Source organism: Leucopleurus acutus (assembly GCF_964270905.1).
Source record: "Leucopleurus acutus genome assembly, chromosome: 4".
Taxonomy (NCBI): Eukaryota; Metazoa; Chordata; class Mammalia; order Artiodactyla; family Delphinidae; genus Leucopleurus; species Leucopleurus acutus.
In genome coordinates this window covers 63,558,157-63,573,817 of record NC_139146.1, presented here as the reverse complement: position 1 = coordinate 63,573,817, position 15,661 = coordinate 63,558,157, and the positions used below count along the sequence as shown (strand labels likewise).

Below are 15,661 nucleotides of genomic sequence, written 5' to 3'. Positions count from 1 at the left end.
TTGAATTCCTTCCTTTTTGGAGAGGCTCTTATGAGGAAACCAAGTACTTTGTGGGTAACAGCTTAGACATTTATTGCCATTGTCTCCACAAAGAGTCATGGCTGAATCTCCACAAAGAGTCATTGTCTCCACAAAGAGTCATGGCTGAAGTATGAAGGAGAGAAGGAAGCGCCCAAGGTCATCGCTTCCGAGTTTAGCTATCCATAGTCCTTCTCTGCTGAGTTCACACACAGGTCCTACTAAATTCTGAGCAGGGCCCTCCAGTGGGCTTAAAAAGATGCCAGTAAAAATACTTTGTTTTGCACTTGGTGGTGCTTTCTCACAGGGCACTCTTATTTTCTTTATCTCCAAATTCCTGGGTGGTACCCCAGAGTTGACTTTTTGTTCTGCTTGAACCCACACCATTTTATTAAGAAACATGAGGCACAAAGAAGTTAAATAACATTCTTCAGTCATTCAACATGTATTTATTGAGTACCTATTATGTGTCATGCTCCAAGGTGGGTTCTGGGGAGTAAAACCATGCATAAAAATACAATCTCTGGGGCTTTCCTGGTGGCGCAGTGGTTGAGAGTCCGCCTGCCGATGCAGGGGACGCGGGTTTGTGCCCCGGTCCGAGAGGATACCACATGCCGCGGTGCGGTGGGCCCATGAGCCATGGCCGCTGAGCCTGCGCGTCCGGAGCCTGTGCTCCGCAACGCGAGAGGCTACAACAGTGAGAGGCCCGCGTACCGCAAAACAAAACAAAACAAAACAAAACAATCTCTGTACACAAGTGGGCAGACAAATAAGGATAAATTATGCAAATTTATGCAAAATTGGATAAATCCACTATTGGGAAAGTAGAGGTCACAGAGTGTCACAGATAGGATGGATACATAAATCTGTTTTGTTCTTCTTTTGTTTTTTGGCTTTCCAATTTAATAACCAAGTAAAATTTAGCTGAACAAGTATTTTTGGAGATAACGAATATCAAACATTGATGGGGCAAATTCCCTTAGCAGCCAAGACAGACTGACTAGGATGGGGAAGTTTTAGATGTGTCTTCAGTGTGGGAGATGTACCTTGTCTTTGACATGAAAATCATCAGGAACAAAGTGAAGAAAATACCTCGTAAGTTTCCATTACTAAGTGGGAATCAAGAATTACTTTGGAAAGATGAATTGAGGTTAGATACCAGATGACATAGATATAAAGCATTTTGAAAAGTGATAACCTTTTTTAAAAAGGAGAGAAATATCAGAGGTCAGCTTGGACACTGTCATAGATGGAATGATAGGGGCTTTATTCAAGAACCTAAGGCATGGAGTTTTATTTTTAATCAAAGTTTCTACTGTTGGAAATCCATTTTGTTCACTAGACTCAACCAGGTCAAAACTCAGACCGGGGTTCTTTTTAATTTTTTAGGCTCTGCTAAGGTTCTTGGAAAAAGTCAAAGAAATATTTGGTTTAGAGATTTGACAAATTCATGAAAAGACTTCTGTGAGGTTTTAAAATACTTCTGACTGCTTCTGCTGACTTAACTAGTGTTGCTGAATTAATATGATTTGAAAGAAACCCTATTTCTCAGTGTAAAACTAGAAAAAAATTCCACCTGTTTTAGCTATTCTAAAGAAGGTATAAAAATGACAGGATATCCTACCTTTTTGTCTTTTTATCAATTTTTCAGAAGTTTTCCTATTACCATGTTACATTACCATGTAACTTACATGACTTTGGATACTAGGAGAAATAGAAGATAACGTACCACTGGAGAGTTACTTCGGACTAGCTGCCATTTTGACAGATAATGGCTTTCTGAATTATGGTTATACCATACTATAAAACGTCAGCAAACCTAATGAATAAGCAAATGATGAGCAGTTTGGCTTTCCAACCAAAAGAGCTCTGTTAATTTTCTTTGATAATTATTTGGTTTCATGAATAGGCTCTTTTGAGATTTTAACCTTTAAAAAGAATTATCTCCAAATCTCAAATTCTGGAAGGTTATAAGATGTTTTGTCAGGGAGGAGGGGTTGTGGGAAGGGATAGTTAGGGAGTTTGGGATTGACATGTACACACTGCTATATTTAAAATAGATAACCAACAAGGACCTACTGTATAGCACAGGGAACTCTGCTCAATATTTGGTAACAACCTAAATGGGAAAAGAATTTGAAAAAGAATAGATACATGTATATGTATAACAGAATCACTTTGCTGTACACCCAAAACTAACAACATTGTTAATCAACTATACTCCAATATAAGATAAAAAGTTTAAAAAAAGATGCTTTGTCAAGGATGTCTAAACAATTATTTGCAATGGTAAATTCATTCTGAAGCTTTAATGTGCATCAGAATTAACCATCAAAGGCTCCTGGGCCTTTATGAAATGAGACTATAATTCAGTAGATCTGGGGCAGGGTCCTAGAACCTGCATTTTAAATTACTACCTCTGGGGATTTTCAAGCCAAGGCTCTGTTGATCACTTTATTCATTTTCTATTGTTGTGTAACAAATTACCACAACCTTAGGGGCTTAAAACAACACATGTTCATTACCTCACAGTTTCTTTGGGTGAGAAATTTGGGAACAACTTTGCTGGATCTCAGGGACTCAAAAGCTTGAAATCAAGATGTGAGCTGGCCTGTGTTCTCATCTGGAGGCTCTCCTTCCAAGCTGGTTCAGGTTGTTGGCAGAATTCCTTCCTTTGAGGCTGTAGACTGAAGGCCCTGGTTTCTTAACCGGCTCTCAGTCAGAGGCCACTCTCAGGTCCTAGAGGCCAGCTGCAGACCCCTGCTACATGACCCTTTCCATAGACAGTGCAGACATGGCGGCATGCTTCCTGAGCCCAGGGAGGGATGCTCTCTGACCCCAGGGAAGGCCCAGTCTCTATTAAAAGCTTTCACCTCTTTAAGTCAGACCCACCCAGGATAGTCTCTCTCAAAATCAACTGATTTGGGATGTTAATTACGCCTGCAACAGCTCTTCATCTTAGTGTAACCTAGTCACCGGAATGAGATGCTATTTACCGCCCTGCCCATGCTCAAGGGAAGGGAGTCACGAGGGTGGCCATGTACACCAGGGGTGGGAATCTGGGGGCTGTTTGAGATCCTGCTTGCTACAGCCACCCTTGAGAAGCACAGATTTCAGAGGACAAAAATCACAGACGCCTGGGAACTTTCAGTGTGACACAGATAAGGCTGATAGATCTAGTCTCATAGGTGCGGTTGGTCCTTACTGAAAATAAAATAAAAATGGAAAGACTGGTCTTGTTTTCCCACCTTTGCTCTAATCAGTCGGGAAAGCTTTGTCATTTACTCTTTACAGCTAAAGGCTCCATAGGAAAAAATGTGGACTTTGGTGGTGATTTTAGCATTTCTATAGGAATGAAAGGGCCCTCTGTGTCTGCTGGACATGGCCTCAAAAAGGCATCTAATTCCCTTAAAGAGTAGTTGCTACCTTAATTTTTAAAATGTCTAGTTAAGACGGATACTTTTCTGAGAAAACTTACAAAACCTCATATCAGAAGAACAGAAAATCTAAACAAAACTATTGTCATAGAAGAAATAGAAAATTTGTCAGTTATCTCTCAAAGAATAACAGGAAGAGCAGTACACAGCGGAATTTTAACAATTTCTAAACAACAGATATTTCCAGTGGTATTTTAACTTTTATAGACCATAGAAAAAAAGGATGTTTCCTACGTCTATTTATGAAATAAACATTTATATTCAAGCCCAAGGAAGATTGTCTAAAATGAAAGTAGCAATCTTACTTATGTCTATCTATGCAAAAATCCTCAACAAATATTAGCAAAAGAATCCAGTAGCACAGTTTAAAAAAATATGTATACATACATACACACACTCCTATGATCAAGTGGGGCTTATTCCACGAATACAAGAACAATTCAGCATTAGGAGATCTATTAATATTACTCATCATATTAACAGATCTAAGGGAACGATTGTTGGATCATTTCTATAGATGATAAAAATGTATTTGATTATATGCACAAAAGAAGAAGACTTAGAAGACCTACTTTTTTCATTATTTATTCTACAAATTTACTTCTAATTTTTAAAAGACAAATATAGCTGTTAAGCTATATTCAATTGATTTAAAACATTTCAGCATAGATAATATGATGTTACAGTTAAATATTAAGCACACCACAAGGGTCTGAGCTATCAACCAGAGACTTTGCTAAGTAGAATGATGAATATTAGAAATGAGTTTTCATTAGTAAAATTAGTGGTAATCAAAGTCCGAATTGTATGTTCATTGTTGAAATTAGAGGCATTCAAGACTTGTTAGCTGGATAAAATACTGTAGAAAAATGCTCCATGGCTGCACTAATGGGGTATGAGAACCCAGCCAACACTGCAACCTCTACTTTAGGAATCGTCCAACTCCTTGCACAGGTCCCTGGCTGCATGATGCCAACTGCAAGCCTAACCAAGTCCTACCTCTGGAGCATGTCCTGTCCTCCCCAAGTGAGCTGTGAAGCCCAAGTGACAGGGAGCATGGACTCCCATCAAGTCTATACAGCAGGTTTTCCAAGCTGTGTCCTTGCCCTCTCTCTACTGGCTAACAAATACCTAATAAATGCCTCTATGTGAGGAAAAATTTCTCCTGGTGAGACTACCCATGCTCAAACTTTTTGGTAGTTGATTTTATCTACTGATAAGAACCTAAGGGTTGTGCATGGTTAGATTGGCTTAGGTCATTTCACAGCAATAGCTGTAGGGATTTTGTAAACCTTTAGTAAAACTAGTAAAATTAAAAACAATTTACCGAACGATCAAAACACCTAAGACTAAATTACAGAAAGCATAATTCATATAGTAAAATCTAAATTAAAAATCCAGAAACCACACACAAAAAGCAAAATGTATAAAAGTTAGACAAAGTAAGGAAGATATAATGCTAAGTATAAACAATTGGGTATTTTGTATAAGTGTTATTTAATCTGTATTGTATACTTGAAATCTGCTAAAAGGATAGATTTTAAATTAAATTTTCTCAACACACACACACACAATGGTAACTATGTGGAGGTGACGGATAAGTTATTTAGCTTTATCGAGGTGATCTTTTCACAATGTATGCATATCAGAATATCAAGTTGTACGTATACCTTATATAACTACTATTTTTATATGTCAAAGATATCAATAAAGTGGTTAAAAATGAAAAAAATGTATTTGACAAAATACAATACCCATTCTTCATAAAAATACCTAATAAAAATAAGATAAATAGGTACTTCCATAATATCATAAAATATATCTGTCTCAAACAAAAACTCAGAATCATGCTTAGTAGGGAAATACTGAAAGCATGCTTAGCTAAAGCCAGAAATGTTCAAGAATGTTCACTATTGCCACTTTATCTACAGTTATCCTAGAAGTACTAGTCAACACAATTAGATAAGAGGCAAAACCACAAGGTTCACAAGTTGGAAAGGATAAGTAAAATGATCACTTATTTTGCAGATGATATGTACCCAAAAAATCTAATTCCCTAAAAACATCTTTGAAAAGTTCAGTAAGGGGCAGGGTACAAAATTAATATAAAAAGTCAAACAACATTTATATATTTAAACAACAACCAGTTAGAAGATATACTGCATTTAAAACAGCTGCAGAAAATAAAGTAATTAGGAATAAACTTCATAAGAAATGTGCATGATCTTTCTGAAGAAAACTTCAGAAAAATGCTCCTGAGAGACATAAAAATGACTTGAAGAAAAGGAATAGTACATAATGTTCTTGAAAGTAAGATGAATATAAAAAGATGCCAATTTTCCCTAAGTCAATAAATAAACAAGTTCATTTCCATATCCCAATGAAAAATAAACTGTCAATAGTAGACAGGAAAAAAATGGACATAGAAGAATAAACAGAAGCATCCATTCCATTATGGTACTGGTACAGACTAGATAAAAATATCCAATGAAACATTAGAAAGTTCAGGACTTTAGTAAATGATGAAAATGGCATATCAAACCAGTAGGAAAACAAAGAAATACTGAATGAATGATGTTGGAACAATTGAATAATCATCTAGGAAAAAAAATTTACTTAATCCAGAGCCCACACTAATACTGGAGTAAATTCCATTCAGATCAGTGATTTTAATGAAAACATGAAACCACAAAAGTAATAGAGGAAACAATGGTAGAATTCATTTACAATTAACGCAGAACTAATCATGACACAAAACTCAGCTAAAACACTAATAAATTTGACCCTATGAAAAAGAATGTACCCAGCAAAAGCAATTGGGGGAAGGTTATTTGTAGTTCATCACAGATAAGCAACCTTTCCTAGTATATAAGGAGCTTCTAATAATTGATGAAGAAAAGACCATAACCTAGTAGGCAAATGGGTAAAGGACAAGAATGGACTGTTTACAGAAAAAGGAAATACAAATAGTTCTTAAACATATGAAAGGTTGCTTGGTCTCACTCAGACCAAATTCTTTAATATTTTTGTTGTTGTTGTTTACTATGTGCCAATAATATTGGTCACTTAGGTATAGGAGACACAGTAGTGAACCAAACAAAATAAAGATTTCTGCTCTCATGGAGCTTCAGCCAGGTGGGAAAGCAAGTTGAAGCTACACTGAGATGCCACTTTCATCTATCAGATTGGCAAAAATCCTGAAGTTTGACGTTACACTCTATGGCAAGGGGCAAGAGGTACTCTCATATTTTACTAAGGTAAACTGAGAGGCAAAATTGGTGCAACTTCCATGATAGGTAATTTGGCAATAACTATCAAAGTTACAAATGTATAAGCCCTTTGAGCCAGCAATTCTATTTCTAGGAATTTATCCTATAGATTTACTCACATAGGAGAGAAATGGCATCTATACAATGTTTATTGCTTGTGTATTTATAAGATCAAAAATGATTAGACACCATCTAAGCAGACACCATCTAGGCTGTTCAAAGACATGGTGTTACATCCATACTGTGGAATACCAGGAAGTTGTAAAAAGGAAAGAGGAAGCACTTATGTGGAAAGATCCCTAAGATATATCATTCATGATATATATGTATGGTATTCTACCAATTGTGTAAAGAAGAACAAAAACAAAATTTTAATAACACATATATTAAAGTATAAATTTATCATCTATCAATCTGTCTATCTATCTAACTATCTAGAAGGGAAAGAACTATGTGATATGGTGGGAAGTGATTGCCTGGGAGATGGGGTAAAAAGGAATATTCACTGAATATCCCTTCATAGTTTAAAAATTTTTAATCAGGTGAATGTATTCCTTATACAGAAAATTAAGTCCAGAAAATAAGTTTTTCTTATCAAAAATTTTTTTCTAATTAAAGGAATAACATTCTGACAGAAGCTTTGACAGGATTTCCCTTTTGGTAAACTACACCAGTGTTTAATAATCTTCTAGGAAAAAAAGCATCATATTCTTGATTATACTTAAATCTTCCTTTCTGATATCTATTCTTAAGAAGCAACTACACAAATTTCTCTTTAAATTAGAGGTCACCTCATTTCCATCCATGTTCAGGGTTTTGTATAAAAAGTAGAGACATCTGTGAAGCAAAAAACCACGTGTATTATGTAGAACTCAAGTTTCAATATAAAGACTAGAAAAGCAAGACCCAGGACCCCAGTGGAATAAAAGAGATACCATTGAGCCATGGACATCAAGTTTTACCTTCTATTTGAAGTCAGTTGAAGATAATATTAGAAGAGTTTTATAAAGTCACAGAGTCATAGCAAAGGAAGACAGGTTAGAGTTCATCTAATTTGTAACCTTGCTTTTTGGTAAAATTGTCCCTGAAATCAAAGGTGTTATTTATTAATATTATTCTTAGGGACATATTTCAACAATATGCAAAGAAGGAAAAGTTTGTACTTTCCAAACTAAAATTCTTTTCTTGCTACTTGACATTGTACCTTAAATTTTTTCTTGACTTTGCTCCACCTTAACTATACTGCAGGTCTTGTGCTCAGAAGGAGATGGGAGAGGAGGAATTGAAAGGATAGATACAGAGTTGAGAGAAATGGGTCAAAAGTTTCAGAGTTGAGAGGGCACACAGCAGAAGCAAGAAGAACTACAATCCTGCAGCCTGTGAAACAAAAACCACATTCACAGAAAGATAGACAAGATGAAAAGGCAGAGGGCTATGTACCAGATGAAGGAACAAGATAAAACCCCAGAAAAACAACTGAAGGATAGATACAGAGTTGAGAGAAATGGGTCAAAAGTTTCAGAGTTGAGAGGGCAGACAGCAGAAGCAAGAAGAACTACAATCCTGCAGCCTGTGAAACAAAAACCACATTCACAGAAAGATAGACAAGATGAAAAGGCAGAGGGCTATGTACCAGATGAAGGAACTAGATAAAACCCCAGAAAAACAACTAAATGACGTGGAGATAGGCAACCTTCCAGAAAAAGAATTCAGAATAATGATAGTGAAGATGATACAGGACCTCATAAAGAATGGAGGCAAAGATTGAGAAGATGCAAGAAATGTTTAACAAAGACCTAGAAGAATTAAAAAAAAAACAGAGATGAACAATACAATAACTGAAATGAAAACTACACTAGAAGGAATCAATAGCAGAATAACTGAGGCAGAAGGATGGATAAGTGACCTGGAAGACAGAATGGTGGAATTCACAGCTGCAGAACAGAATAAAGACAAAAGAATAAAAAGAAATGAAGACAGCCTAAGAGACCTCTGGGAAAACATTAAACATAACAACATTCACATTATAGGGGTCCCAGAAGGAGAAGAGAGAGAGAAAGGACCAGAGAAAATATTTGAAGTGATTATAGTTGAAAACTTCCCTAACATGGGAAACGAAATAGCCACCCAAGTCCAGGAAGCACAGCGAGTCCCATACAGGATAAACCCAAGGAGAAACACGCCAAGACACACAGTAATCAAACTGGCAAAAATTAAAGACAAAGAAAAATTATTTAAAGCAGCAAGGGAAAAACGACAAATAACATACAAGGGAAGTCCCGTAAGGTTAACAGCTGATTTCTCAGCAGAAACTCTATAAGCCAGAAGGGAGTGGCATGATATACTTAAAGTGATGAAAGGGAAGAACCTACAACCTAGATTACTCTACCTGGCAAGGATCTCATTCAGATTCGATGGAGAAATCAAAAGCTTTACAGATAAGCAAAAGCTAGGAGAATTCAGCACCACCAAACCAGCTCTACAACAAATGCTAAAGGAACTTCTCTAAGTGGGAAACACAAGAGAAGAAAAGGACTTACAAAAACAAACCCAAAACAATTAAGAATATGGTCATAGGCACATACATATCGATAATTACCTTAAAAGTGAATGGATTAAATGCTCCAACCAAAAGACACAGGCTTGCTGAATGGATACAAAAACAAGACCCATATATGTGCTGTCTACAAGAGACCCACTCCAGACCTAGGGACACATACAGACTGAAAATGAGGGGATGGGAAAAGATATTCCATGCCAATGGAAATCAAAAGAAAGCTGGAGTAGCAATACTTATATCAGATAAAATAGACTTTAAAATAAAGAATGTTACAAGAGACAAGGAAGGACACTACATAATGATCACGGGATCAATCCAAGAAGATATAACAATTATAAATATATATGCACCCAACATAGGAGCACCTCAATACATAACGCAACTGCTAACAGCTATAAAAGAGGAAATCAACAGTAACACAATAATACTGGGGGACTTTAACACCTCACTTACACCAATGGACAGATCATCCAAAATGAAAATAAATAAGGAAAAAGAAGCTGTAAATGACACAATGGACCAGATAGGTTTAATTGATATTTATAGGACATTCCATCCAAACACAGCAGATTACACTTTCTTCTCAAGTGTGCATAGAACATTTTACAGGATAGATCACATCTTGGGTCACAAATCAAGCCTCAGCAAATCTAAGAAAACTGAAATCATATCAAGCATCTTTTCTGACCACAACATTATGAGATTAGAAATGAATTACAGGGAAAAAAATGTAAAAAACACAAACACATGGAGGCTAAACAATATGTTACTAAACAACCAAGAGATCACTGAAGAAATCAAAGAGGAAATCAAAAAATACCTAGAGACAAATGACAATGAAAACACGACGATCCAAAACCTATGGGATGCAGCAAAAGCAATTCTAAGAGGGAAGTTTATAGCTATACAAGCCTACCTTAAGAAACAAGAAAAATCTCAAGTAAACAATTTAACTTTAAACCTAAAGGAACTAGAGAAGAACAAACAAAACCCAAAGTTAGTAGAAGTAAAGAAATCATAAAGATCAGAGCAGAAATAAATGAAATAGAAACAAAGAAAACAATAGCAAAGTTGGTTCTTTGAGAAGATAAACAAAATTGATAAACCATTAGCCAGACTCATCCAGAAAAGGAGGGAGAGGACTCAAATCAATAAAATTAGAAATGAAAAAGGAGAAGTTACAAGACACCACAGAAATACAAAGCATCCTAAGAGACTACTACAAGCAACTCTATGCCAATAAAATGGACAACCTGGAAGAAATGGACAAATTGTTAGAAAGGTATAACCTTCCAAGACTGAACCAGGAAGAAATAGAAAATATGAACAGAGCAATCACAAGTAATGAAATTGAAACTGTGATTAAAAAATCTTCCAACAAACAAAAGTCCAGGACCAGATGGCTTCAGAGGGGAATTCTATCAAACATTTAGAGAAGAGCTAACACCCATCCTTCTCAAACTCTTCCAAAAACTGCAGAGGAAGGAACACTCCCAAACTCATTCTACAAGGCCACCATCGCCCTGATACCAAAACCAGACAAAGATACTACAAAAAAAGAAAATTACAGACCAATATCACTGATGAATATAGATGCAAAAATCCTCAACAAAATACTAGCAAACAGAATCCAACAACACATTAAAAGGATCATACACCATGATCAAGTGGGATTTATCCCAGGGATGCAAGGATTCTTCAATATACGCAAATCAATCAATGTGATATACCATATTAACAAATTAAAGAATAAAAACCATATGATCATCTCAATAGATGCAGAAAAAGCTTTTGACAAAATTCAACACCCATTTATGATAAAAACTCTCCAGAAAGTGGCACAGAGGGAACCTACCTCAACATAATAAAAACCATAAATGACAAACCCACAGCAAACATCATTCTCAACGGTGAAAAACTGAAAGCATTTCCTCTAAGATCAGGAACAAACAAGGATGTCCACTCTCACTGCTATTATTCAACAGAGTTTTGGAAGTCCTAGCCACGGCAGTCAGAGAAGAAAAAGAAATAAAAGGAATACAAATTGGAAAAGAAGAAGTAAAACTGTCACTGTTTGCAGATGGCATAATACTATACATAGAGAATCCTAAAAATGCCTCCAGAAAACTACTAGAGCTAATCAATGAATTTGGTAAATTTGTAGTATACAAAATTAATGCACAGAAATCTCTTGCATTCCTATACACTAAGGATGAAAAATATGAAAGAGAAATTATGGAAACACTCCCATTTACCATTGCAACAAAAAGAATAAAATACCTAGGAATAAATCTACCTAGGGAGACAAAAGACCTGTATGCAGAAAACTATAGGACACTGATAAAAGAAATTAAAGGTCACACCAACAGATGGAGAGATATACCATGTTTTTGGATTGGAAGAATCAATATTGTGAAAATAACTATACTACCCAAAGCAATCTACAGATTCAATCCAATCCCTATCAAATTACCAATGGCATTTTTTACAGAACTAGAACAAAAAATCTTAAAATTTGTATGGAGACACAAACAACCCCGAATAGCAAAGCAGTCTTGAGGGAAAAAAATGGAGCTGGAGGAATCAGACTCCCTGACTCAGACTATACTATAAAGCTACAGTAATCAAGAAAGTATGGTACTGGCACAAAAACAGAAACATAGATCAATGGAACAAGATAGAAAGCCCAGAGATAAACCCACACACCTATGGTCAACTAATCTATGACAAAGGAGGCAAGGATATATAATGGAGAAAAGACAGTCTCTTCAATAAGTGGTGCTGGGAAAACTGGACAGCTACATGTAAAAAAATGAAATTAGAACACTCCCTAACACCATACACAAAAATGAACTGAAAATGGATTTGAGACCTAAATGTAAGACCAGACACTATAAAACTCTTAGAGGAAAACATAGGAAGAACACTCTTTGACATAAATCACAGCAAGATCTTTTTTGATCCACCTCCTAGAGTAATGGAAATAAGAACAAAAATAAACAAATGGGACTTCATCAAACTTAAAAGCTTTTGCACAGCAAAGGAAACTGTAAACAAGATGAAAAGACAACCCTCAGAATGGGAGAAAATATTTGCAAACGAATGAACAGACAAAGGATTAATCTCCAAAATATACAAACAGCTCATGCAGCTCAATATTAAAGAAACAAACAATCCAATCCAAAAATGGGCAGAAGACCTAAATAGACATTTCCCCAAAGAAGACATACAGATGGCCAAGAAGCACATGAAAAGCTGCTCAACATCACTAATTATTAGAGAAATGCAAATCAAATCTACAATGAGGGGGCTTCCCTGGTGGCACAGGGGTTGAGAGTCCGCCTGCCAATGCAGGGGACACGGGTTCATGTCCCGGTCCAGGAAGATCCCACATGTTGCGGAGTGTCTGGGCCCGTGAGCCATGGCCGCTGAGCCTGCGTGTCCGGAGCCTGTGTTCCACAACGGGAGAGGCCACAACAGTGAGAGGCCTGCGTACAGCAAAAAAACCAAAAAAACAAAAACAACAACAACAATAAAAAACTACAATGAGGTATCACCTCACACCAGTTAGAATGGGCATCATCAGAAAATCTACAAACAACAAATGCTGGAGAGGGTGTGGAGAAAAGGGAACACTCTTGCACTGTTGGTGGGAATGTAAATTGATACAGCCACTATGGAGAACAGTATGGAGGTTCCCTAAAGAACTAAAAATAGAATTACCATATGATCCAGCAATCCCACTACTGGGCATATACCCAGAGAAAAACATAATTCAAAAAGACACATGCACCCCAATGTTCATTGCAGCACTATTTACAATAGCCAGGTCATGGAGGCAAACTAAATGTCCATCGACAGATGAATCGATAAAGAAGATGTGGTACATATATACAATGGAATATTACTCAGCCATAAAAAGGAACAAAATTGGGTCATTTGTTGAGACATGGATGGATCTAGAGACTGTCATACATAGTGAAGTAAGTCAGAAAGAGAAAAACAAATATCGTATATTAATGCATGTATGTGGAACCTAGAAAAATGGTACAGATGAACCAGTTTGCTGGGCAGAAATGAGACACAGATATTGAGAACAAATGTATGGACATCAAGGGTGAAAGCCGCTGGGGGGTGGGGATGGTGGTGTGATGAATTGGGCGATTGGGATTGACATGTATACACTGATGTGTATAAAACTGATGACTAATGAAAAAAAAAAAAAGAGTGTCAGAGTTGCAGGCAGGAAATTTAGTAAGTCATGGAAACTGCCAAAGTCCTGTCTAGGTGGAAGGCATGGTTCTCTTACTACATTGGAATATACTGTGTCTACTTTCGCATTGCTCTTGACTAAATACAGACTAGAACAGCTCTCCTTCTTAAACAGCAGAGACCATGCAGAGGCTGCCTATGGCTCATGTCAAGGACGTGCTTCCTCCAATACCAGAACTAGAAGTTACTTCCACGGCGCATCAGCGAGATCAATATACACGGTGAGTGATGCTTCAGCTTTATTGACGATTTGACTATTCATTATAAACGTGAATAGATCCAAGGAGGTATAGTTTTCCCCAAACTGCATTTCTATCCAGGTGTAGGAGATAGAAAGTGATGAACTTGCAAAATCAGTTCATATGAATTAGATGGCATGAAATAAAATCACTGTTTCCTCCAAGGTCTAGGAAGGACCAGTGACCAGTAAACTAATTTCTTAGTTTGTTGAACAACATGTGCCCTGAGATGTCTGCTCATCTCTTGGTACTGTTTCCTGGGGTTGAGTCATAAGTCCAGTAGGCTAATCATTATTTCACTTGGAACATGAGAAAAGAGAGAATGTAAATTTGTAAAGCAGAACTACTCACTGACTTTCAACTACTGAAATAAAAACTTCTCTAAATTTAATACTTGATAACCTAGATTAATGCACATTGATTTCCATGTATTTGAATACAAAACTGTGATCAGAAGTGTCTTAGAAATCTTTTTCTTTCATTCAACAAATATTTATTAAATAGCTATTTTGTTAAAGGCACTACTGATAACCACTGCAGGGGGTATAAAAATTATAACAGGGACTAGAAGGGAAACTAGCATTTCTTAGTATTCTTTTATTGTGCTTGGTGGTAATAGACTAGATCATTTACTGTTTATAATATTTGGGTCCTGGCAGGAAACTGATGGCATACTCATATTGAATAATTTGGGGAGAGTTTCATAAAGGACCTATTAAGCCAGGATGTGGGAAAACCAAAAAAGGACAGTGTAGCATCCTAGGACTAGTAACTGGGGGCACTGCTACTGTCCCTAAGACGAAAGGGACAAGGAACTCAGAGAGACAAAGACAGAAGCACACACATACACACACAGAAGGAATATGTGGGGAGAGCTGCCTGATAGAAGCTGTGGCTTTTGGTCATGGACACAACAGCCTGTGGTTGCCCTGAGGATAGAGAATGAATATCCTAACTTGGCTGTTCTCCTTTTTTCCCAATGTCCAGTACTCCCCATTGGCCAAACCCAACCAGAGCCAGAGGACACTGGCGCTGATTGAGACAGTTCATATAGATTGGCCTCCCAGAGCACCAGGCAAAGTGGACAAAAGGGGAGGGCAGATCTGGAGAGACAACCAAAGGGATCCAGCATAGGTGGCCCAATACATCAAACTGGAAACTAAGTGCCAAGGAACACTTTTTCTTCAGGACTAGAGAGAGGCAGGTCTTCGTGCTTGGGTCTTTAGTGCAATCAGGGTCTGCTGTTGGCTCAGAAATTCCTAGGGAGAATATAATGTCATCATATAATTGTCTGAATGAAATGTTACTGGCTATTATGCTTGATATTTCTCATTCTGGTCCTCATTCTCGGATGCTCAAGCTTGCACGTGAAGAGCTCTCCTCTGTCCTTTTACCAAATGCTTTTGGAGCACCTACTGTGTGCCAAGAATTCTGCTACTCATTGGCAAAATAACATGCAGTCCATCAGTGGAGGAATCAGATTAGGGAATCCCTAATTCCAACTGAGTGTCAAGTACCATGATGGAGGTACCCACAAGGGACTTGGGGAGCATTATGGGGAGACCCCCTCATTCAGAGGACATGTTGCCTAGCATGTAATAGATGTCCAATAAATATTTAGTGGACATAAGTATTGAGTGAATGGATAAATCTCAACTTCTGTGTCTCTCTACTAGAATCATGGACTCCTGTAACCAAAAGAAACTTGCGTGAACACTTTCACTTTTATTTTATATAAGTGGAAAATAAGCCAAAAAAATATAGTGGCAGAGGTTGGAGGAGACCCCAGGTTTCCCGGGACCTAGGCTGAGAAGTTTATTACCACTAACCACACTATCTACTTGGGGATATAAAGGAGGCTCCATG

The 15,661-nt window shown here is 37.1% G+C and overlaps 1 protein-coding gene across 2 annotated transcripts in view; it reads left to right on the top strand.

Annotated features, from left to right (window-relative positions):
* The window catches only part of TMEM156 (transmembrane protein 156), a gene marked incomplete at both ends in the record, with an annotated part of 49,426 nt that extends 35,645 nt beyond the window's left edge, over positions 1 to 13,781 (top strand). Inside the window, one exon of one of the 2 annotated variants that reach the window (XM_082838846.1) lies at positions 13,675 to 13,781. In XM_082838846.1, coding sequence (XP_082694972.1) covers positions 13,675 to 13,781 — 107 coding nt within the window. Of the gene's footprint in view, positions 1 to 13,671 lie in introns of both variants that reach the window. The other variant, XM_082838845.1, reaches the window with a different exon arrangement.
* Positions 13,782 to 15,661: the final 1,880 nt, after the last annotated feature.